This window comes from Labeo rohita, chromosome 23 (genome assembly GCF_022985175.1).
Source record: "Labeo rohita strain BAU-BD-2019 chromosome 23, IGBB_LRoh.1.0, whole genome shotgun sequence".
NCBI lineage: Eukaryota > Metazoa > Chordata > Actinopteri > Cypriniformes > Cyprinidae > Labeo > Labeo rohita.
The window spans coordinates 20,400,935-20,425,923 of record NC_066891.1 but is presented as its reverse complement, the minus strand read 5'-3'; the positions used below and the strand labels follow the sequence as shown (position 1 = coordinate 20,425,923).

The following is a 24,989-nucleotide window of genomic DNA, read 5'->3' as shown; positions in this document are numbered from 1 at the left end:
CGAATGCGGAAGGTTTTACTTTAATATCAGTTCCCCAAACCAATAGTCTCATATGGGAATCTGTTAGCCGGTGTCTCTCGGGGACATCTAATGGGGGAATGTTTGAGGAAAGCTTGTCCATGTCTCAAGTCATTATGGGACAGACCCCCAACGACCGATGGAGAAAACTGCGTGAAAGATGACAGTGACAGTAAGGGCGATGGGGTCGATAATGCGGCTGCTGACCGTTACATCGAGATGAGAGTGCCTATACCGCCACCTCGGAAGAAAGACAATGCTGTCCTTTATAAGGCTTTATGGGACTTTACGGCACGCGACGACCAGGAGTTATCGTTCAAAGCTGAAGAAATTTTAGAGGTTCTCGACAGTTCCGGTGAATGGTGGACCGCAAAGAAAACCGACTCTTACGGCTTACGTGTGATCACCGGTTTTGTACCGTACAATTATCTGGCGCGTGCGGACTCCCTGGAGTCTCAACCGTAAGTGTCAAAGCTACTTCTGAAAGTAGTCAGCAAGTTTGCTAATCACTTTCCTAGTGTCTAGAGCAGGTAGACTCCAAAACATCTGCAAGGTTCAGTCTCTAAATTAGCTTCCCAGCAGTAACGTTAATTCACATTTCAGAGTTAATTTACATTTCAGAGTCACTATTGTTGTAGGCTATATGAAACAAGCTTTTAGCTCACTCAAGACTGTGGTTTAAATCCTCTTGGTTATCCATCACATACTCTGGTGCGTATGGCAAGCCGATTTAGCACAAAATGTTCCCAGCGTTACTCGGCGTTTGCATTTTCTAGTAAGAATTTAATTACAGAGCTGTACAATTCAGTTCTTACTAGTACAAATTACATTTAGAGAGGCATTTAACTTAATTTTATTTAATTATCAAATTTTACTTGTAGCAAGAAAATGTAAAAAAAAAAAATCTTACTAGTAACAATTCCAATGAGAGAGCTCTACAAATAAATTTTTAATAGTCATATGTCTTCATTACCTTCCATTAATTTTTAGAGGGCTCTATGATTTCATTTTTACCAGTGGGAATTAGAGCTCTCTAAATCAATTTTTACTAGAAAGAATTCCAGTTAGAGAGCTCTCTAATTCAATTCCTACTAGTAAAAACTGAATTACAGAGCTCTCTAACTGAATTGTAATTACGTACAGAATTATTTGCGATTACGATAACGCTGGAAGTATTTTAAGCTAAACGGCTTGCCATACTATTGAGTTCCATTCTTTTTAATTTAATCTATCTAATCTATCTTTAATCTTTAATTCATTTATTCTACAATTTCATTTTTACTAGTAACAATTTCAAGTAAATAGTTCTCTAAATCAGTTTTTACTAGTAAGAATTCTAATTAGAGAATAATTCTAATTCTTACTAGTAAACGTGCAATTACAGAGCTCTATAATTTAATTTTTACTAGTAAAAAAACACATTAAAGATATATTTAATGGCAAAGCTCTGTAATTGATTAAGAGAGCCCTCTATTTCAGTTCTTACACGTAACAATTGAATTAGAGAGCTCTGTAAATTAAATTCTTATTAGTAAAAATTGAACTAAAGAGCTCTCTAAATGGAATTGTTACTAGTAAGAACTGAATTGGAGAATTCTCTAATTGTAATTGTACCTAGTAAAAAATGATTTAGACAGCTCTCATATTGGCGCTGTTACTAGTAAAAATTTGACTTTTGTACCCAGTGTCACATGCAGACCATTTAAAAGGATAGTTTTTAAAACCAAAGCTTTTAAGGTTCAAAAGTATGCAATTGTAGGCCCACTAAAACATAAAACATTGGTTTATGCACACTATACCAAGTCTTCTGTAGTTTTGGCTAAAGAATAGACCAATATTTGTTATTCTCTTATAATGTCCCCCTCCAGTGAGCTGTGAACATATTAAGGCCAGCTCACACTAGCACAGGTGTGACTCAAGATAATAGGTAAGAGATAATGTACATCCAGCCAGTTGTTATCAAAAACTTAACCTCTACAGGATAACCAGGATCCTGGCATGAAGGGGATGTATAATGTATAGTCATATACGTTATGTAATTATTATTAATTACTAATTACACATCGTTTGTAGCCTTTCATCAGTACTGGGCTACAGGCCAGTAGGTTCATACTGTTTGATACTGTTTTTAATACGTTTTGGTTATAAATCATTGTTACCTGACATTTACAAGCTGCATGTGCAATAAGGAGCTGCTTCGGCATTGACAAACAATAAACGACATTTGCAAGTTTTGTTACCTTTTAGATCCTATAATGGATGGTGGCTAAATATCCACCTCTTCCAGCACTTATTTTGTTTAGTGAACAATTTCCAAACATTTTGCCTGTTTAAACAATTAGATCAAAAGAGTGATTCATTTACATATCTAACACTGCAAATTCAGATTTTATGACTTTATGATTTTATGACTTGTTTGCTGAAATATTATCAGAGAAAATCATTCTCAGATCAATATACGCCAATCCTACTGACACATAAGGATTTATCAATAATATTTCATTGAGGCCCTAGTAAAAAAGTTATGGCAACAGAACTCAATCATTCTTCTGTGCTCTTATCATTATAGCTGTGGTGTAGACTTCCCCACTGACAGATTTAGAATGATTTATAGTTATATTTATAGTTCTCATTGTAGTTATCACGCTTTGTGTGAACAGCCATCTAAGTGAACTGATACAGAGTTGAATGAAAGAAACAGATCGGATTGATTAATCAACTACTCATTTTGAAAATGTTTTTTTTAACAAATCTGATTCAAAGGAATAATTCATTCACAAATCACCACACAAAAAGATTTAATTAATGACTCATTGTTAAATACATGTTCTGTTACCTCAAAGAAAATTATATGACCCAGATGTTTGTTTCCTTTTTTTAGGTGGTTTTTTGGAGAGATAAGCCGTGTTGAGGCAATGAGTCACCTAATGTCAAGAGCAAATGATGATGGATCCTTTCTGGTGCGAATCAGTGAGTCTGACAGCATGGGCTACGCACTTTCAGGTGTGTGTTTGTGTGTTGTTTTCCATTTGTTGACAGCCATTAGGGAGTTTGTTATACTGAATCCCTAAAGGTACAATTTCAGACCGAAGTTCTGAATCTTTTCTCTTATAGTGAATTCACACGGCAAAGCAAAGCACTTCAAGATCTTCCATAGTAGTGGTCAGTACTATGTGGATCCATCTCCTCAGTTTTCCAGTGTATTAGAGCTAATTGAATATTATCAGTCTTACCCACTCTCCACTTCGGACCTACTTAGGCGACCCTGCGTTCGGGTAAGACTCTCTTTCTCTTTGCCTTTTTGCTAATTTTCCCCTCCTCTGCTTACTTTTATAGTACATCTGGCTCATTCTTCTGGTCTCTTTCAGTTTTGTCAAATGAGGAAGTGCTAGAAAGAATTTCATCATTCTTATAAGAATGTCAACTTCATTTTATCAACATAATCAACATTAAGAAACATTTTTTTCACTGTACTTTGCCAAACACAAGCTGATTTCTTATTGAAAAGTATCTAAACTTGTCAGTATGTGAGGATAGTTCTCATAAAGCGAAATGTGTTTGTAACTTCCTTCCTGACACCACTGACTCATGTTTCTGTAGAAAAAGCCTACACTGGGGGATCTGTCACACTCCACAGTCGATGAATGGGAGCTGCCTAAAGAACAGTTTAGTCTTGAGAAGCAGCTCGGCTCTGGCCACTTTGCTCAAGTTTACAGCGGCAAGTGGAAAAATCAGACTAAGGTGGCTATTAAAATCCTCAAAAACAATGGTGAGCTTACAGCTAGCTGAAAGTTAAAATGCAAAAAGATTTAGTGGTATAAATGTGACAAACTTTCATTCACCACTGACTGTTTACTGGAAAAATGTTGGTTTTGACCTATTTTTAAGGACAAGACTGTTGATGCATTGATGTACCTGACAACACAGTTTAAACGATTAGTTCACTTCCAGAATAAAAATTTCCTGATAGTTTCCTCATCCTCATGTCATCCAAGATGTTCATGTATTTCTTTCTTTTTGGTTTTTGAGGAAAACATTCCAGTATTTTTCTCCATGTAGTTGACTTCAATAGGGATCAAATGGCTGAAGGTCCAAATTGCAGTTTTAATGCAGCTTCAATCCCAGCCGAGGAATAAGAGTCTTGTCTAGTGAAACGATCAGTCATGTTCTTAAAAAAAAAAAGATGCTTATCTTTCACTAGCTCTGTGATGTGTGTCTGCAACTTTACACGTTACGTAATCATGTTGGAGCGGTCATGCGTGGTTAGTTCTTCGTCTTTGTACTCCAGTTCAGAAAGGTAGGGTAGGACAAAAAAAAACATCTAATTTTCTCCTCCAACTTCAAAATCGTCCAGCACCATTGTTTTACCTTTTTTTGTAAAGGGCGTTTGTTTTTTTTTGCACGTTCGCTTTGTAAACACTGGGCTGGTACTTCCGCCTGCATCATGCGTACATGATTACGTAATGCATGAAGTCGAGCTAGTGCGAGATAAGCTTTTGTGGTTAGAAAGTATATACATTTTAATTTTTAAAAAATGACAGATCGTTTTGCTAGAAAAGACCCTTATCCCTTGACTGGGATCATTTAGAGCCCTTTGAAGCTGCACTGAAACTTCAGTTTGGACCTTCAATCCATTGGCCACCATTGAAGTCCACTATATGGAGTAAAATCCTGGGATGTTTTCCTCAAAAACCTTAATTTCTTTTCGACTGATGAAAGAAAGACTTGGATTTCTTGGATATGACATAGGGGTGAGTAAATAATCAGGAAATTTTTGTTCTGTAAGTGAACTAATCCTTTAATGCAGCAGATCAGAAGTTAGTAAAGATTACTAAGACTGACTATCATAAATCTTTGTCAGGAAATAGAACAGACAAAACAAAAAGCTACACAATACTCCAGACAGAATCCCAGGGTCTGTTGGCAATTTTACTTTTGCCACTTACCGTGTTCTGGAATTTCCTTCAGGGGAGGAACTGGACAAGCATGACATGAATTGGCAATTTTTTGGATGTAAATGAGTAATGTGACACTGGGCAAAAAACTAGCAAAATAACTTTGTCCTTTTAAAGTCAAACACCTGCTTTGTAGCCTCAGGACATGAATATCTTTTATACTAGTAATACTAGTTACAACCAACAATTTTGGACTGTAAATTGCACACATTACAGGTGGCTGCTGAAGTATTTGTGTGCTGAGGCTGAACACCATGTAGGTCATGCAGATAGCCAGTGATCCTAAACATTACACTAGTAAATCTACAACTGAATACCTCAAGCAGAAAAAAGGCATTTGTAATGGCAATTCAAAATCCTGACTGGAATATTCAACCTGATCTCATGATGAAAACGTACCTGTGGGAACTTTTTCGCAAAAAAACATGAAATACATATCACAGTGTGCGTTTCGTGACAAAAGAGTGTTTGTTTTTTCCCCCGGAACAGATGAATGTACATATTTTACATTTTATGTCACGTTGTTCTGACTTGAAATATCCGTGGAGTGGCGCTATAACTCAACAAATACCAAATGGACTACACCTAAACCCAACAGTATGAACAAAAGCATATGTGATGTTAAAACACATTTGCAAGCATCCCATTTTAGCTTGCTTTTCAGTCTCTCATCTTTTAGCTCTTTCATTGTGAGTCATGATTTTCACTGGATTTTTACCCAAGAATTCCGCATCCTAAGTCCAATTCCGTGCCGGCTGAGCTACCGAGCCCTTGGTACATCTGGAAAGTGAAGCATATGGAGCTGTAATCATAACTGTGTACGAAAACGATTACAAGTACTTGCTGTTTTACCGCCTCTAGTGTTAATTTCTGTATGAAACTGCAGTGTTATGTACTTATTGGTACATATTTCGCATCTTGCGATAAAGTTCTTACAGGTACGTTTTCATTATGAGATGAATGAATGCAGTGCTACAGATAAACTGCAATACAACTTTGTCTTGTTTGTCTATATAAATCTAAAATTTTCAGTTTCTAGTTTTAAGCATACAAAGTTTTTCTTGTTTTAAGCATAAATCTAGCAAAAGTTTGTTTAAAACAAGAAATTACATTTTGCTTAAAAGCTTTCTCTAATAAATATCAAATATATTTTTTGGAAATAATAAATGAACAATACATATATATTTTTTAATCTGTCTAATATTAAATAACTGGTCTATCTATTTATTACACAGATGCTCTCGAGCATAAGGAATTCCAGTTGGAGGTGCAGATCTTGAAGCGTTTGCGTCACAAGAACCTGATTTCTCTCTTTGCCGTCTGCACTTCTTCCCCCCCATTCTACATCATCACCGAACTAATAGAGAAAGGAGACCTGCTTAATTTCCTCAGAAGTCAGTCACTGTCCCTTAGATATGTATGACTGATGAAGTCTTGCATTTTAGGGAATGTGTCATTCTTAGCAATTAATATTTTTTTCTTGTGTGTGTAATTTTGCTGTCTCACTTTCTCCCTCGCTTCTTAACTTCATCTCCTTTTTATATCACCTCTATCACTCAGAACCAGAGGGTAAGGCACTGGACATGGAGTCTTTGATCGACATGGCAACTCAAGTGGCAGATGGGATGGTATATTTAGAAGCAAATAACAGTATTCATAGAGACCTTGCAGCAAGAAATGTTCTAGTCGGAGAGGGAAATGTCTGCAAAATTGCTGATTTTGGCCTAGCTCGAGTCATTAAGGTGAGCTAAAATGATGTGCTGTTTTTTTGTGTGCTATACTGCATAAAAATTAGGGCTGTCAGTTTAACATGTTAACTTAAGTAGTTAAGTTAGTTATAACGCGATTAAAAAAAAATGTATGCAGTTAACGTGCTGGCCCCTCCCCCAGACCTGTACATCATCTTAGTATAGTTGACTGTTGACAAATATAATGCAGAGCAACAACTCTATAAATGCAGTAATGCCCTAAAAATTCAAGATATTGGTGCAAAAAAAATGACCCTGTATATGTTTTGTCTCGTATTTATACATATCACATATCAAACGATATCACACGCTGATTTTGTCCCGATCTGTCAGGAGCTTAAAGGTGATTTTATATAACAGTGAAGTAAATAAGTTGATATTGTGTTATTTTAAACACAATGTTATTCTCAGGTTTTTTTTACCTTTGAAGCCACAGAAGAATTGTTGCACATCTCCAAGCAACACAGCGGTGTTTAGTTTCTGAATGAACTCGCATTTTGAATGAATCGTATGAACCAATGATTCAAAGGCCCATTCATAAAGACAGCCGTTTACATTCCTGAATGAATCGAACAAATTGAACGAATTGATTGAATGAATGGATGACTCATAAAGACATTTACCGCACATATATATATATATAAAAACAATAAAAGGGATAGTTCACCCAAAAATGTTTAAATCTGTCATCATTATCTCACCCTCATATCTTTTCAACCAAAAATAAAAATTCTCATGTCGTTTCAAACATCAGACATCAGATCGTTTGTCGTTTCAAACACGTAAGACCTTTGATTATCTTTAGAAGACAAATTAAAATATTTTTGATGAATTCAAACTGTCATGTTAAAGGCCCAGAAAGTTAGTAAGGACATTGTTAAAACAGTCCATGTGACATCAGTGGTTCAACCTTAATTTTCTGTGTCTAGGAACCTGTTTATATATGTGATGAAAAGAAAATACCATATAAATGGACTGCGCCGGAGGCTATCAGTCATGGCCAATACTCAAACAAATCTGATGTCTGGTCATTTGGAATTCTCCTTTATGAGATTGTCACATATGGTGCGACACCTTATCCAGGTCAGTTTCAAGATGCGAATTGTTGTATTGCTTTTCATTTTGTGACTGAATTTTTCTAATTTATATACTACTTATAATTTATACATGATAAATATTTAATTACTAAACTATTTTATACTGTATAAATGATTGCAAATATTTATAGTTCACCATGTCATCTTAGGCATTATAATTTGAATTTGTCTATGTAAACCTTGTACTTTCTTTTATAGGTCTTAATAATTATGAAGCAGTTCGTCTCGTCACAGAAGAGAACTATAGAATGCCTTTGCCATCTAAATGTCCAAAGGTCATTTATGACATTATGCGATCTTGCTGGAGAACGGAGCCAGAGGACCGTCCAACTTTTCAGATTCTGAGACATGAACTAGACACTTATCAAGTCAGCTAAAGGGACTTAGGTGAATTGGACCGTTAGATTCCACCCCTTGCAAACATCCTGTGGTCTTAAATGACTTATATGTGACCCTGGACCACAAAACCAGTCGTAAGGGACATTTGGAAATTGAGATAAATATACCACCTGAAAGCTAAATAAATAAACTTTCCATTGACGTATGGTTTGTTAGGACAGGACAATATTTGGCTGAGACACAACTATTTGCAAATATGGAATCTGAAGGTGCAAAAAAAATCTAAATACTGAGAAAATTGCCTTTAAAGTTGTCCAAATTATGTTCTTAGCAATGCATATTACTAATCAAAAATTGAGTTTTGATATATTTACAGTAGAAAATTTACAAAATATCTTAATGGAACATGATCTTGATTTTCGGCATAAAAGAAAAATCGATCATTTTGACCCATACAAATGTATTTTTGGCAATTGCCACAAATATACCCATGCTACTTATGACTGGTTTTGGGGTCCAGGGTCACATATAGCAAAACAAGACCGACCTTAATCGATTCTTAAAGACAGATGCATCATTCAATCATCTTTGATGGATTAGATGGACTGTTGATTAGTCCACTGTATCAGTTTTGCAGATAATGAGGAAGACGCATGCATGAAGCACTTTTTTTTTTTAATTTATTTGTGTTCAGAGTAATTATTGACTGAATTTAATTATTTTTTGTAATAAATGTTGTTTTCAGATAGATTTTTATTGTAGAGAAGTTTATAGTAGATTTTATTGATTGTACTGTACTGAAATATAAGTTGAAATGTTGAATGTATGTATACTTTTTTAATGTTTTCGATGTCTTCTTATTTTTTTAATGTAAATGTACAAGTGGAATTATAATTTTCAGTATGAAGTTAGATAAATGTGTCAAAATTACATGCAAAATGCTATACAGCCATATATGGTGCTTTGTATAATGACTGAACAATGTATATTGTAATTGTACTGTTTTCCTCAATTTTACATTGCCCAAAAAAAAAAAAAAAAGCTTGCAAGAAAGAAAACATGCCAGATCAGGCACATAAATATGTTACTCCTTTGAGTAAAATTTCCTTCATTACTTTTTGTTTAGCATTTTCATCCAGAGTGATGCAGCAACAGCATTATGTAAAGAAATATTAATGATAGTACAGGATTGTTATATCATAGAAATTTTTATCACTTTATCTTAAAATTCAAAGGTCTCGGGACTTAGATAACACTGTTTATCTGTTTTGGCAAATGTAACATTCTAAATTACATTACTGGTAATGAGTCATTGAACCTAGTTAGGCCTTCCTCTCACAATCAATTAGGCTCGTACAATATGAAATCTCACCAGCAGATGGCGACACGCCATTATTTTAGTTGTGTGCTGTGTGTTTTTTTAATTCAGTTTTATTTAGTGGCATGTCATTTACATGTATATGATAAGCATAAAGGACAGCATTTCAGAACATGTTAATCAAATGTATGTATTAGGCCTATCCATAAACACTGCCACCTTCACACTTTTACCTCAACAACAAACACAATATACCTCTATGAGGGCTTTTCTATGACGCCGTGTTTCACGTACAAATAAGCTGTTTTCTGACACTGTGAGGTTTCACCAGTAATGACAAGACAAGAACTGCTGATGTATGGGATCATATTCGTCACTGTCATTATCGTCACCGGAGACAGGCTCATTCCTGTTCCTTTTACATATTACATTTTAGCATATATTTCTAAAGATAGGTACAATATTTCTTTATGAGAGTATCAGAATGAAATGTACATGGGGTGATTTTTTAAAAAATTATTATTGTATTTTCGCTACTTTTTGCCATGATGTTTCCATTTTTGGTGATATGCAAAAACATTTAACATTAAAAACAATCAGTGTGTTAAGAAACAGGTGTTTCTGTATCTTTTTTGTCTCTAGTCTTTTTATAGGTTTCATTTTCCATTCTGTTAGTGTTTGCAATATCCATTTAAAGAGAAAGCTCACACAAAAATAAAAAATTCTGTCATTAATTACTCACCCTCACGTCGTTACAAAACCGTAAGACCTTCGTTCATCTTTTTTTGATAAAATCCGCGAGCTTTCTGACCCTGCATAGACATCGTCCATGTGACACCAGTGGTTCAACCTTAATTTTATGAAGCTACAAGAATATTTTGTGCATAAAGGAACAAATATATATATATATATATATATATATATATATATATATATATATATATTATATTTATTTATTTATTTTCTTCCGTGTCAGTCGATGTGCGTTCATGAAATCCTTACTATAGTAAGTATACCTTTCTGGGTCTTGAACGTGTCAGTTGCGTTGCTGTCTATGGAGGGTCAGAAAGCTCTCGGATTTCATCAAAAATAGCTGAATATTTCTTCCTATGATGAACGAAGATGAACGAAGGTCTTACAGGTTTGAAACGGCATGAGGGTGAATTATCCCTTTAACTACAAATCCAGTTCCTTATGACAAATTCCTCCAGGTACGTGGCAAAACAACAGCATAGACTTAAGTAAGTATTACGAGTTTATGTAATAAATATTTTGGGGTTTGTGTTGTCAAAATTGATGTTATGTTGACATGCACATGTAATTCACTTTCAGTCCCTTAGTAATGCATAACTTTTTCCATTATGTTCAGTTCTTTCCTGCTGGGCATCTTGCCATTGTCTAAATAATAAATAAATAATCAAAAAAAAAAAAAAAAGTCTGCACAAGCATAAAATATCAAATAAAGGCTTTGTTGTAAGCCTTAACAAGTAGTTAGATGCTTAATGCAACAAGTATTCAGCTCAGACCAGTGATGATGGTTTTACAGTGACAAAATCTCTTCCAGGGAAAGCTCCTCTAGTTCCCTGTGTGTGAGTGATTTATGGTCAGCCATGCAGCAGGAGGAGGTTCACGGAGCTGCTCATGCTGTCAGAGCGTGATCAGTGCTGGATCTGACCATCGATCTACTCACCTGTCATTCATTTCCCTTGGAAAAACAGCTGTTTTTCACTTCACTGTACAATCGATATGTTTGACCTTAGCAAGCAAACCATCTAGCTTACAGAATAAACATTTTCACGTAATGTGATTGCATTTTTTTAACCATTTAGGTTAGTTTCAAGTAGACAACTCCAGTATGCCTGTATATTGGATTCTGGGCCAGTCTTGGTACTTTAAACTGCACTTTTCTGAAATGTATATTTTTGAATTCAACCTGGTCCAAGTTCACCTGAGGTAATATCTGAGGTAAACTTTGACAACAACACAACAACAGTAGTCATAAGAGTTCAAACCAAACTAATTCTTAATAAAAAGTAGTGTATATCACTATTTTTTATTTTTTGCTTTTGCATGGTCCTGTAATTGTTTTGTGCTGCTATATTTTATGTCTATCACTTCTTCTATCAGTTGTGCAGTTTAGCAGTTCACTAACCCGTTGTGGTTTTGAATCTTAAAAAATAGGTCAGCCGCTCTGCATTGTATCCCACAGCCTGTCTGATGTGTGCCAGTGTGCCACATTGGTAACCACATGAGTGATGATCGACACTTCTTAGGGCAACACCTAAATGGCAGCTAACTGGACAGATTAGAATGTCCCACATACTGTGCTGTTACCATATTGTCGTCATTCAGTGGATGGAGGTAATATTAATAGATTTGAAAATGTCTGTATTTATGAATATAGCAGCAGGTTTCATGTTGCTCTTTTACAAAATTGTACAGTCAATTGAGGTCAACCACAAATAGACGTGTACCCACTAACCTCTGTAACTCTGGCACCAATCCAATTTTTGCAGTGTTGTGGGTGCAGAGTGGGTAACTGCAGCAGCCATTTTTGACTGTTTCAATAGTGCTATAATGTGAGGGTCATTTTCAGGTTTAAACCTGTCTAATGTAAGGCTTAATGGCCTAAATTAACCTTCTTATTTTTTTTAAATGTAAAGTGTAAAGAAAGAAGAATAAAAATGAAGAATAAGGAAGCTAATTAATATTGTAAGTTGTAAGTTATGTACAGTAGCTGTATTTTATTACTAAATTGTTCTGAAATCTTTCAGGTCCTACAAATTCTTTGGTTTTTCAGCATTTTTCTGTATTTGAACCCTTTCCACCAATGACTATATGATTTTGGGATCCATCTTTTCATACTGAGGACAACTGAGGGACTCATATGCAACTATTACAGAAGGTTCAAACACTCACTGATGCTTCAGAAGGAAAAAACAATGCATTAAGAGCCGGGGGTGAAAACTTTTGAAAATAATAAAGATGTATACATTTTTCTTATTTTGCCTAAATATCATATTTTTGTTCATTTAGTTCTGCCCTTCAGAAGCTACAGAAGATACTTGCATGTTTCCCACAAGACAAAATAAGTTGAATTTACCCTGATCTTCAAATTCCAAAAGTTTTCACCCCTGGCTCTTAATGCATTGTTGTTCTTTCTGGAGCATCAGTGAGCATTTTACCCTTCTGTAATAGTTGCATAAGAGTCTCTCAGTTGTCCTCAGTGTGAAAAGATGGATCTCAAAATCATACAGTCATTGTTGGAAAGGGTTTAACTGTTCAGGACAAACATTTTTATAAATTCAACTATTATTTTTTCTTGTGGACTATATGTAAATGTCTTTGATGTGAAATATCTTACTTAGGTCGGTACTAAATTTAAAAAAGAAAACATGCCCTTAAATTTTGGTAAAATAATTAACATTTTGCAGATACTGCAAGGTGTATGCAAACTTTTGACCTCAACTGTAAAAAAAAAAAAAAACAAAAAAAAAAACAAGTAGATGGGAATAGAATAGAGAATGCTAGTGTTAGAGGGTAAAGTTTGTTTTCAAGTTAAATAGAATAAAAATGGAACAAGGAGTGCTAGTGTTACCCTTTGCCACACCATGATAATAAGTACATCTTAAACACAAAATTGCACAATTTTAGCTTCTCCTATTTTCTCTATTTTAGAGCAACCGCCAAAAAAATTACTCTGTACCTGTTTCTCCCTTTCCTCATTTTACCCTCTTCCCACTAATCACCTTTATACAGAATAACCTTTAATGCAAGGCAAGACTGTCAACAGAACTGCATGCTTTACCCCAATGGCCCCTCCTATTCAAGTCTCTTTAGCAGGCATGTCACATGACTCGGGTCTTTCTGAAGTACTCCTGTTTTTTTACCAGGAGAATATAGGTCAAAGTGGAATGATGGCTTGCAGGGTTTTCTCTTACCTCAAAGAGTTGACCTTTGCTGAGATTGTTAAGGAAATAACTAGAACACATAAAGTCAACAAAAACATTTTGCAGATTTACAGACAATAAAGTGCTTTTAAAAACAGCATCCATGTGAAAGCTTGTGTGCAAAAAATTCCCACTGGTATTTGTGGGGGCTGGAAAATATTGTAGCAAGACATAAGCATCTCAAACATCTCCTTCATCCCAGTGTCATTCCCAAATGGTCAAGAAAGCGTATGGGTGTTCCCCAGGGTGGGACCTTCAGTTCCTTAGCGAATAGCTTGTCAGTTCTTGAGCTTGAAGCAAAGGAGGGGTTTGATATAAAGCTGCCTCAACTGTGTTTGGATATGCATAACAATTCCAGGCTTTCCCTTCTTCAACATTTACACTGCTATTGGACTTTAAGGATTTTTACACATGACAGACAGCCTACAAAAAGGCAAGGTCCACTTAAAGATCAAGACATAATGCATGGACTTTAAAACAACCTTTTTAATCAAATATCTTTTTGTTAGGAATATAAACAGCTGCATTACTGTTCTCACACTTGTGTATGTGTGTGTGTATATATATATAAACTGACCTAGATTTGTTGACATGATACTAACCAAACAGGTCTCTGAGAAAACGCCATGTGTCCAGTACTTTTTGAGTTGAGATTTACTTTGTAGCTTGTTACTTTTACTGTGGATGAAGCAGGGTAATATTCACAGCTGTGAGGACTGGTTCCTCTTCTTTGTTTCTCTTCCTCTTAGGCAACTTTCTGTCTCTTCATATTTATCTTGTTCTTTCTTTCTCCCTCATGCACACCCGCCCACCACTTACATCAGTTCACAAAGAACAACATTGTCTTTTGGTCTTTGAAAAACGCCTGGACGACTGACATGTGTCTTTGTAGAAAAATGACACTCTTTTACATCAACTTTTCTGTTGTATCTGTATTCAGTTCCAGACGCCTCTGCTCACGTATTAACCTTTCACAATCTTTCGAATGCGATCAAACGGCATCAGGTTTTTTCTTTAATCTCTTACTGTTTCGCTCTTTAACATCATCAGAGTTTGCTGATGAAGCATGGCTGGTGTGTGCCACTGCAGATTAAACCGCCTTAACACAAAGCCTTTTGTGTTCAGAACCAATTTCATGTTGCCTCAGTGAGGGATTAGTCTCTTGCGCTTAAGGGAGCCTTAACAAAAAAGCCTGTTATGTGTCTAAGAAAAGAAAGTGTTGTGCAGGAGACTCCAGAGCTGTTGAGAATCATTGTGTTCTGCATCAAAACAAGAGCACCAATATAGACCAGATCAAACGATACATTTCTGGCTGGCTATACAGAGCAAAGTTCATTTCCATAATTAGCTCTGTGCAGCTATGATCGCATACTGTCTCTTCTCTCAGTGTTAGTGTGGAGGAAGTCTTTTTATTTTTAGAGGTGGAACAAGTATTTTGGTAGAAATACTCCAACTCGCCCTAGATTAAGAATAAGACGAAGATCTGTCAGTCAAAAAGGAATTATGCCAAGTAACACAACAATAACAGCCATTGTTAGCTCTAGTGAACTCCCATCTGGCACACATAACAAACTAACATAACATATCAACTGTTTTTCACGCTTTCACACTTTTATGTGATTACACTCTAAAAAGTGATAAGTTGACTTAGCGGCAACAGGTTTCCTCAGTTTTTTGAAGTCAACATCACTTTTTACAGTGTACCTACTTTTTATAGATTGTTTCAGTTGTTATTTGCCAAGGAAAGTTCTGATTTTTTTAAAGGTTTGAATGATTTTATGGTTTATTAATATTAATAATAGGTGACACATGGAATATTTAAGCTTTTATAGAGCAATATAGTCTATAGAATGTTTGTCAGCTCTATTTTAGATATTTACATAGCTAGTTTTGGCCAGATTACCCATTTTAAATAAGGTATAGACCCATGTAATGAAGGGTCCAGATCAGATCCGGGCCGGATGGGCTACTTCATCAACGGGTTCAGATCGGATCCGGGCCAGATGAACCACTTTATTAGCAGATACAGTTAGGGTCTTGACCGGATCCGGTCCGGATCTGTAATCCTTATTTGTTCTGGATCTGTTGCTCTGTGCAAGTGTACTCTGATACGGATCCGTAAAACGATCTTGTGGTACCTCTGGCACAGATCCGCTCCAGAGTCATTTTCCTATCTGGGTATTCTAGTATGTGGCGACAAGGTACTATGTATGGGTCTGGTCACTTCATGTGTTTTCTCTGAGCTATCCGATTGTGAAAAGACCAGGTGTACGCGACGTATTTAAAGTCCCCATAAAGTCAAAGTTAAAGTTTTTAGCTTTTAGTATGAATAAGTTAGCCTTAATGTTATCTATAAGCTAGTGCGCTCCAAAATAATGACAACATTTGCATTTAGAAGATATAAGCATTCAAAATTACAGTCTCTAACTTCCACCAATATGGATCAATGATTTTGATGACATCACCCTTCACTTCAGCTTCTCATCAAACTTTCTGTCCAATCAAATGCTCTCTAGAATCCGAAGCGTCCCGCCCCCTACACTATAAATACACGCTAAAACTGCGTATGAAACTGGTCACTTGTTAATAGAATTTGTATTTTCCGTACAGTGAGTGGCATGTGGTGAACTATATAGTAGACAGGGAACGATTCAGACAGTGTAAACATGCTCTCCATTGGATTGAATTAAGTCTGGTTTTATGCTTTGTCACGCAAACCACCGCAGCGCGCACAAAGTCCACACCGGTCCAGAGAAACGATAGTCTGGAGTGGATCATATGCGCAAATCGGCGCAGACTACAAAACATATCGGACTCATTTGAATTCTACACCAAATGCTGTATTTTATAGTAATATTGATGAGGCTGTGGCTGTAATACGGTGTCAAAAGCTGTGTGACATAAAACACTAATGGCTATTTTAAAGAAAGGGGGTGGGACTGCTTAATATGTCCTAAGGCCCTGCCTTCCTGTTTCAGTTTAAATTACATCAATAACCCTGCGTGTTTCAAAGCACTTTAGTGGATCTTTAAATTCAACTGCTCAAACCGTTTCAGAAGGTGATCTGGGACACACTCCAGACAAAACTGGACAAGTGTAAATGCATCTGGTTGTTGAAAACACATATGTAAATTTTACTCAATAATAAACGTGAGTGAGCGTGTTATAGGCACGCTATGTGACAGCGCTAATGCAACACACATTGATTTGCCACAGATAAGTAGCCTAATATCTTTTCAACAAACTAATGTGCAAAGTGCTGCAAATGAAACTGGAAGTAAGTCACAGACGCTCAACACACAATCATCTTCATTAAAAGTAGTAAGACTAACTTATTGTTGATGCCTTCTCTCTCCTTTTGTGGACTTTGATCTTAAATTAGCTGATGATGCATAATGCAAGCACATATCTTTGTTGATGTAAACCATTAAATTTAAATACAGCATGGGAATTAAAGATCGGACATACACTACCGTTCAAAAGTTTGGGGTCAGTACATTTTTATTGTTTCTTTTTTTTTTTTTAAGAAATTAATACTTTTATTCACCAAGGATGTATTAAGTTAATAATTAAAAGTTTATTAAAAGTTAATAATAAATAATTTACATTGTTATAAAATATTTATATTTTGAATAAACACTGTACTTTTTAAACTTGTTATTCATGAAAGAATCCTGAAAAAAAAAAATTCACAGGTTCCAAAAAATATTTGGCAGCACAACTGTTGATATTATCCAACACTGATCATTCTAATAATAAATCCACATATTAGAATGATTTCTGAAGGATCATGTGACACTTAAAACTGGAGTAACAGCTGATAAAAATTCAGCTTTTCATCACAGGAATAAATTCTATTTTAAAGTATGTTAAAATAAAAAAACATTATTTTATATTGTAAAAACATTTTGCAATATTACTGTTTTTTTTTCTATATTTTTAATCAAATAAATGCAGCCTTGATGAGCATAAGAGACTTCTTTAAAGACTATTACAAGTCTTACTGACCCCAAACTTTTGAATGGTAGTGTATATCCGTTTTGCAGAAACACATTTATCTGGCCAGGTGTAAATGGAACAGTTTTTTAAAATCTGATTGGTACCCAGGTGTAAATGTTTGAGTAATTGGATTATTCATTCAACCGATTCATTTGAAATGACTTGTTTATTCAGGAACAAAAGAAGTGACTGCCTTTATGAGTGACTCATTGAATTATTCACTCAACCATTCTGTTTAAAAACACTGATTCATTCAGAAATTACTATGAAGGCTAAATCAGTCATATTCAGAATGCACTGGTTTTGCCCATTTAGATATTTTATTCTTACACTATCTTATGTATAAAGTAGTGCCGGGCAATGGTAAATCGCGATTAATCACATCCAAAATATATGTTTTTATTTATAAAATATAATATAATATGTGTGTGTGTGTGTGTGTGTGTGTGTGTGCATACTGTGTATTTATTATGTATATATAAAGACACATACAGTTTATATTTTGAAAATATTTACATGTATTTACATGTATATATTTATATTCATTTCATTTATATTATATATAAATGTATTTAATATATAAACGTGTTTTTCTTAAAAAATAATATATATATATATATATATATATGCATGTGTATTTATGTATACATAATAAATATACACAGTACACTCACATATTTTATGTGACAAAAACTTTCATTTTGAATGTGATTAATCACGATTAATCGTTTCCCAGTGCTAGTATAAACCTGCTTAGCCTTTTAAAGTGTACTACATTTGATAGTGTGCGCAAACACCACCAGTCGACACATACACAATAGAAAGTTTTTGTGTGTGTGTGCACGCTATTTCTCTCCATAAGTTATGAAAATGCTTTTATACTCATTTGAACTTCCTATTCCATTTATAGCATATGCACAAAAATGGAAGTCTACTTTGGGGCTTACATTATGGTTTTTTGAGGACAAGCGTATTCTGTTTATAACTTGAGCAAAACTGGGACAAAAGTCCTTTCTTTGACTTTTGACACTCTCGTGATTCATCGACAATCAACATGTTTGTTTCATGTAGAGTCAACAAGTTTTGTCTATGGTAAAGAATGATAAGAGTTTTGCTTTTCCTCATGTAGGACTTTGACCTTTTGTCCCAGAATTTTTTTTTCTTTTGCTATCATGTTTATGTGCCTCTAATGAGGATATTTGTTCCCTGACCATAAAAATAAAGCCAAGTCAGCAGTGACCTTAACTCCTCTTTCTTTGCTGTATGTTTCCAGGTTCCAAAGAACACCAGACTTTCCAAGCATTTGGTCCTGTCATATTTACACATAAAAGCTGACCATGGCCACCGTAAATGCCCCTGTGTGTCTCCTTGCTCGGAATGAGTTTTATCGGAGTAAGTGCAGTACTATTTTTAGCTCTCTGCTGTTTAACCAGCCACAGTACACGTGCTATTATGACTATCTGCGGTTTTTTGAACCTCTGTTTGCTTCTCTTGAATGAACTTGTACCTAAATGTACAGCACACACTGTTCCAATTTTAGCCATTTCAACCAACATAGTCATTGCCTAATTTGTTGACCAAAAAAGGAAATTACCAGAAATAGACCTAACTGAATTACTTAAACAGTACTGAGTACTAAAGAAATTAAAAATAAATGTAATAAACTATAAAAAATGTTTAAAATGAACAAAGTGCAGTTTTAGATGGGATTATGCTAGTTTAATAAAACACATGCCTAATAGGATTTACTCAGTAGGGCTGTGGTCAGTTGAAGTATTTTTCTTCAGATTCTGCATATGTGTTTCTGTATGTTTGCAGGCATCTGTCCAACAGACAAAATGAAGGCAGTCAACAGCCTTTCTGAAAACTTAATGGAACCAAAGCAAAGACAAGTGACTGTCTGGGTGACCAAATCCAAACATCAAGGTATGGTATACGTTCATCTGAGATCTGTCAATCCAAATAGATTTGCATTTAGCCCTTATGACAACCATGACCTTTCTGTCTAAATACAGATTTCTCAGGACATATGAGCGATGGCTGGACAATAAATGCGGTTTTAAGGAGCCCGATTTCCAGCGGAACCTCCTCGAAACTGCAAAGTCCTGCTGATCGTGCAGTGAAGTAGACACCTGCACAAGAGTAGTGTTTTGTGCTGGAAAAAAATATGCACAATAAGTGAACTTAAATGTGCTGCTTCAGTAATACTAGGCTTCTAGTTTTTGTTCTTTCTCTGGTTTACTTGTCTAGACATCTGGAGGCCTTTTGAATGCTAGAAAAGGACAAATTATGTTTAGTATATACCCTACCATTCAGAAGTTTGGGGTTAGTAAGTCTAATATGCTGAGACTGCATTTATTTGATCAAAAATACTGTAAAAACAATAATATTGTGAAATATTAGTACAATTTAAAAGAAATGTTTCCTATTAGAAAATACTTTCAAACGTTATTTATTCCTGTGATGCAAAGCAGAATTTTCAGCATCATTACTGCAGACTTCAGTGTCACATGATCCTTCAGAAATCATTCTAATATGCTGATTTGCTGCTCAAGATGCATTTCTTTATTAACATATCAGTGTTGCCAAGTCCGCATTTTTCCAGCAAAATTGGGCTACATTAACACTGCTGTTTTTCATGTCTGCAGGTTGAAACGCCCCAATAATGTGATTTTTTTTCGCCCCTGGAATGCAAATTTTAGCAGGGAACCCACCAAAAAGGTGGGTTTTGTGAAAACTTGGCAACCCTGATCAACACCAACAGTATGAAGAGATAAACTACTCCTAAAAACAAAAGAAATTGCTGCTAACAGTATGCTGGCCAACCTCCAAATTGTTAAGTAAGACATAATTTCCATGTGTGTTGGCTGGACCAACATAAAAATGTGTTGTGTAATATTATTAGATTTAAATGTCAAGATTAATTTAACATGGCATTGAAAGTTTTGGAGAGCTTTCACTTTTCAAGTACATAAGAAGTACATATTGCCACATAGAAAATAGCCAGTATGGCAACTGAGTAAACTGATTGGTCATTTACAGATTTTGACGTCCGTCAACATAAAATTTCTTTTCATCTTCAAATAAACTACCAAACACAGCACCTGTCACAGTCTCTTAGTTAGGACCTGTTGCTGCGAACAAAGGAGAAGTGAAAAAGAACAGAGTCAGCATGCCACAAAGAGGCTTTTCCATGTATCTAGCCAACCATCAGAACTTAGTGACCTGGAAAATCCATGTACACATAGGAACAAAGCTGGACAACGTCATCCCTAGCGAGCAATTTTCCATATGGACTGTTTCCCATATTTACAGTGCCACACTGCTTATTTTGAAATCCTTCGACTATCTTCTGTCCTTTTTTTTTTTTTTTTTTGTTTATGCAAACCATGTCCAGTATGAAAGAGATTTAACTAGATTATCAAAATGTCTTTAATTCCTCTGGAATACCAATTTTATTCCTGGACCTGCTGCTCACAATGCTGAACTCCAAGCATTTATTTGATTAAAAAGTTTTTTCCTAAAAAATGCAACTGTTGCCTTTGTTTTGTTTTTGATCATTTCTGTATGAGAATCTGACGTCATTCAAAAGCAGTTGTCATGACATTCTATCCGCTTCAGTTATTGTCTAAGAGTCCTGTTTGTGTCCCTGCCAAATCCATTATAAAATCTGAGACACTGAATTTAGCTTCAGCATGCCTGTTATATAATCAAATCATACTTTTCATAAAATGAATAATGCAGAAGGGGGCGCCCTTCTTCACTGCACACTTGGACCATGGACAAGTAAGTACATGCTAATATACACGTACCCAATTCCTCATAACTACATCAAAATAATGTGCAGATAAACTGAAAAAAGAATATCCTCATAAAGCTAAACTAAGCTAAATAAAAAAAAACATGAATTACATGGATTACAGAATACAAATTATTGGTAATTGTCCAGCAGTGTATATTTTCTTAGCCAATTAAAACTAAAAGGTAAAGAACAAAAAAAAACCCTGTCAAATCAAACAAAACCAGGTGTACTGGTGTATGGTTTCTTTATAATAAAACAAAATGCTGAAAATAAATGCATGAACAAATGAAATGTCCAATAGCAGTAGTGGGCTGTTTAAGACCATTTATTGTGCTGAAAAACACAGGATAGGACAACAAGTAACAAAAAACAGTTCCTTACAGATGTGTAAAAATGTACAAAATTTTTTTTGCAAGTTTCAGGTTTTACATTTATTACGTGACAATATATAAAACAATGAATACAAAAAATGAAAAAAAGTACTAAAACAGCCCATTACATAGATGGGAAATTAAAAGAAAAAAGAAAAAGGGAGCCGATTCCGTCCCCTAGCGTTGATGTCCTGATCTGGTGTCCGATTCAGGAATGAGGAGAACTCCCCGCCTCCGACTTGCCTCCATCACTACTTTCGCTCGCTTGCCTCATCACCATCTCCCGTGGAATACATGTCACCTGCCCATTGGTCACACTCACCACTCCTGACCTGCAGAGAGCCAATCAGAAGAAATGATTCAGGATTTAAAAACTGATGACACACTAACACCCTATGTTACAAAACCTAAACTCATAAACATTGCAATTTCATCTGCAATTAAAAGTGATTCAGCATTTGGCAGAGCCTTCATGTTACATGGGTGAAACACAATCCAGTCACTCACTTCTGCTGGGCCTCCTCAGTAAGAGTTCCCATACCAGGCTGGTTCTGCTTCCCAAAGAAGAAACTGGACCACCAATGACCAGAATCCTGTTTGGGCAGACCTAAAGCACAAACAACAGGTCAGAACAAGCAAAGCACCACCAGTCTAATCTTCTAATGGATTAAGTATACAATAATGTAGGCACTAACGCAATCACTGATAAAGAGTCTCTAAGCACAGACATGTAGGTTGACAACCAATCCTAGATGACTAAGCATGTCCTTTTTCTGTAATTTCCTAAACAGTTGATTACTCTGAAGCAATCAGACGAGTACAGAGCTCTGTTAAGAGTGCAAACTGTGCTGCATAATGTGTGTCAATGTTTCATGTCATGTTGCAGTGAAGTACTGATTAAGGTGAGGGTTTAAAAAAAAGGTTGAAATGAAATGCAACTCACCTGGGTGATGTGGAATGACCTCCCCACTATACTCCGAACTGCCACATGAGCTGCTACTAGATGTAGAGCCAATGCGCCCTGAAAAGAAACACAGTCTTAGAAGGCAAATTCTCTTTGTAACGTCAACTATTAATAGTTGTTTAACTACAACAGTAAAGGCAACTTACTTCTGTAGTAGTCGTGAGTAGCAACAAGGGAACCACTAGCTGGGATGGCTGCCATTTTACAGACTTATGTAAATAATGACTTAGATGGAAACCCTGTGAGGAGATTGAGAAGACATTTGGTCAGATATGATTGCTTCTGGAGCAAATCATACAAACTGGATAAGAAGTTCCCATCTTAAATCTTACAATGGAGTTTAATGAATACAGACTGGGGGAAGCCATTTAAAAGATTTCATCTCTCACGTGTGGTTTGAGAGCTTGTTGTGGTGACACATTGGTATTGTAAACGTTACCCACACTGACATGAGACATTTAGGTCAAAAAAAAAGCTACCAACAGCATTTTTTAGAAAGCTAACGTTACACGAGGAAGTTACAATAATCCCATAGGAATTACATACAGGAAACATACAAACATGAACCATTACTGCAAGATACACGACACGAATAGTTTTATGCTAACGTTAGATGCACTTTTCTCAGATTCTCTGACCCAAACAATGACCACCGTTTAAATTTTAACTGAAGACCGCAATCTCACCTTCTTTTGCCGATCGTGCTGATGTTACTAGTGCACCCTGCTCAATTCAGTCGGAGGCTTTGGGGAGAAAACGCTAGGCGACGGGGCCCATTTGAAAAGGTTTGGATGGATAAGACCCTCCACGTCCAGAAATATCTACCGCAATGCTGTCTAACAAAAACAACCCGTTCGCTTAAATTTATACGGAGAGATGACGTCGACGACCAACAGTCGTGAATGGGGGCGTGGCCTTTCTCTCTGCTATATAAACACCCTCGGCGTGGAACCGGATCAAACCAGCGAGAGCAAGGACTGGACGGCTGGCGCTTTATTCTCTGAAAATTTACAGAAAGCGTTAATAAGACTAAGAATTTCGTGCACAATACTTTATGACATTATCATTAAATGTACATAACGAAATAATTCGCAATACATCGCAAAATAATTCGGGGATGTACCTCAATAATGTTGCACAACAAAGGTGTATACACATCCCTGGTGGTCTAGTGGTTAGGATTCGGCGCTCTCACCGCCGCGGCCCGGGTTCGATTCCCGGTCAGGGAATGAGTGTTTTTGTCATGTTTCTCAAGTACACACTGGTTATTTACAGTAAAACAAATACTTTTCATAGTTAATCAGTATTCACATTAAGTGTGAACGTGAAAGTTTAGTACTGCGAATTAGTTGATAATGAGAATTTGCTCTGCATTTGATGAATGAAACTAGTTTTCCTAATCATATTGCAAGATTGACGCAGATGTTTGCTTTTTAGCCATAAATGACAATTTGGAGAAAATACGTTATTAAATACAAACAGAAATTAGGAATAAATAAGACTGAATAGTGTATATTTACTTCTGTTCCTTTTTAAAATAAATAAATAAACATTTTAAACTTATATTCAATTGTTTCCACCAGTGTTGGGGTAACGCATTAGAAGTAACATGAGTTGCATAATCTGATTACTTTTTTTTCAAGTAACTAGTAAAGTAATGCATTACTTTTTAATTTAAAAGGAAATATCTGAGTTTTTTTTTTTTTTTAAAAAAAAGCAATGTCAGTTACTTTGTTTTTCCATGTATGTCAACGTGCATACTCATCTCACCTTAACAAAAACAGTTCAGTATTACCCAAAATGATAAAAACAGTGAAATGCAAAGTCAGGGAATGATGCAAGCCTGTGATAATTAAATGTTAAATAACAAAAATATCCTTTATGTATTTAATCCCATTTTATTAACCAATGTCTTTGCTGCTGACCTTCGTTAATCCAAGTCAACCGTACTAGTGAGCAAAAATGACTTCCGATAAACGTCGTTGCTGAAGAAGAGTTACAGACGTGAATTTACATTTCCTTCAGTCTTAGGCCTATTCATTTCACTTTTGGTGTCAAAGGGCTTTTACATTTGTCAAAAAATAGAGCTTTTTATATTAAAAGGAAACAAGCCAACCCTGACCAGATTTAAACGTAAATATAACGTAAGCCATTACTTTCCTTAGTAAGTAACTTTTTTAGTAATGCAATATTTTAATGGATCACTTTTAAAGGGGTCATCGGATGCTAAGTTCACTTTTACATGTTGTTTGAACATTAATGTGTGTTGGCAGTGTATGTACAAATCTACCCTATAATGATAAAAATCCATGCAGTGGTTTTTAATTAATCTGTAAAAATAATATCCCTTTTTTCAAATCGAGCCATTCTCAGATGCCTCTCGTTGTGGTGTCACACCCACAGAGGCCGCTCCCATGATAGTTGATTG

The 24,989-nt window shown here is 35.6% G+C and overlaps 2 protein-coding genes and 1 non-coding gene across 3 annotated transcripts; 2 read left to right on the top strand and 1 right to left on the bottom strand.

Annotated features, from left to right (window-relative positions):
- The first annotated feature begins 18 nt into the window (after nt 1-18).
- ptk6b (PTK6 protein tyrosine kinase 6b) lies at nt 19-9,217 on the top strand. Its single transcript, XM_051095856.1, has 8 exons — nt 19-479; nt 2,900-3,021; nt 3,133-3,293; nt 3,619-3,787; nt 6,209-6,367; nt 6,534-6,715; nt 7,651-7,804; nt 8,017-9,217. The coding sequence occupies exons 1-8, from the start codon at nt 91-93 to the stop codon at nt 8,193-8,195; spliced, it is 1,515 nt and encodes a 504-aa protein (XP_050951813.1). The 5' UTR covers nt 19-90; the 3' UTR covers nt 8,196-9,217.
- Nucleotides 9,218-21,533: 12,316 nt separating this feature from the next.
- Nucleotides 21,534-23,409, bottom strand: ppdpfb (pancreatic progenitor cell differentiation and proliferation factor b). Its single transcript, XM_051097426.1, has 5 exons — nt 23,248-23,409; nt 22,708-22,800; nt 22,541-22,618; nt 22,105-22,204; nt 21,534-21,929 (listed from the first exon to the last, which is right to left on the bottom strand). Exons 2-5 carry the CDS (start codon nt 22,760-22,762, stop codon nt 21,806-21,808), a joined length of 357 nt encoding a protein of 118 aa, XP_050953383.1. The 5' UTR covers nt 22,763-22,800; nt 23,248-23,409; the 3' UTR covers nt 21,534-21,805.
- A 309-nt stretch (nt 23,410-23,718) lies between these two features.
- Nucleotides 23,719-23,790, top strand: trnae-cuc (transfer RNA glutamic acid (anticodon CUC)). Its single transcript has one exon. It is a non-coding gene; the product is annotated as a tRNA-Glu (tRNA).
- Nucleotides 23,791-24,989: the final 1,199 nt, after the last annotated feature.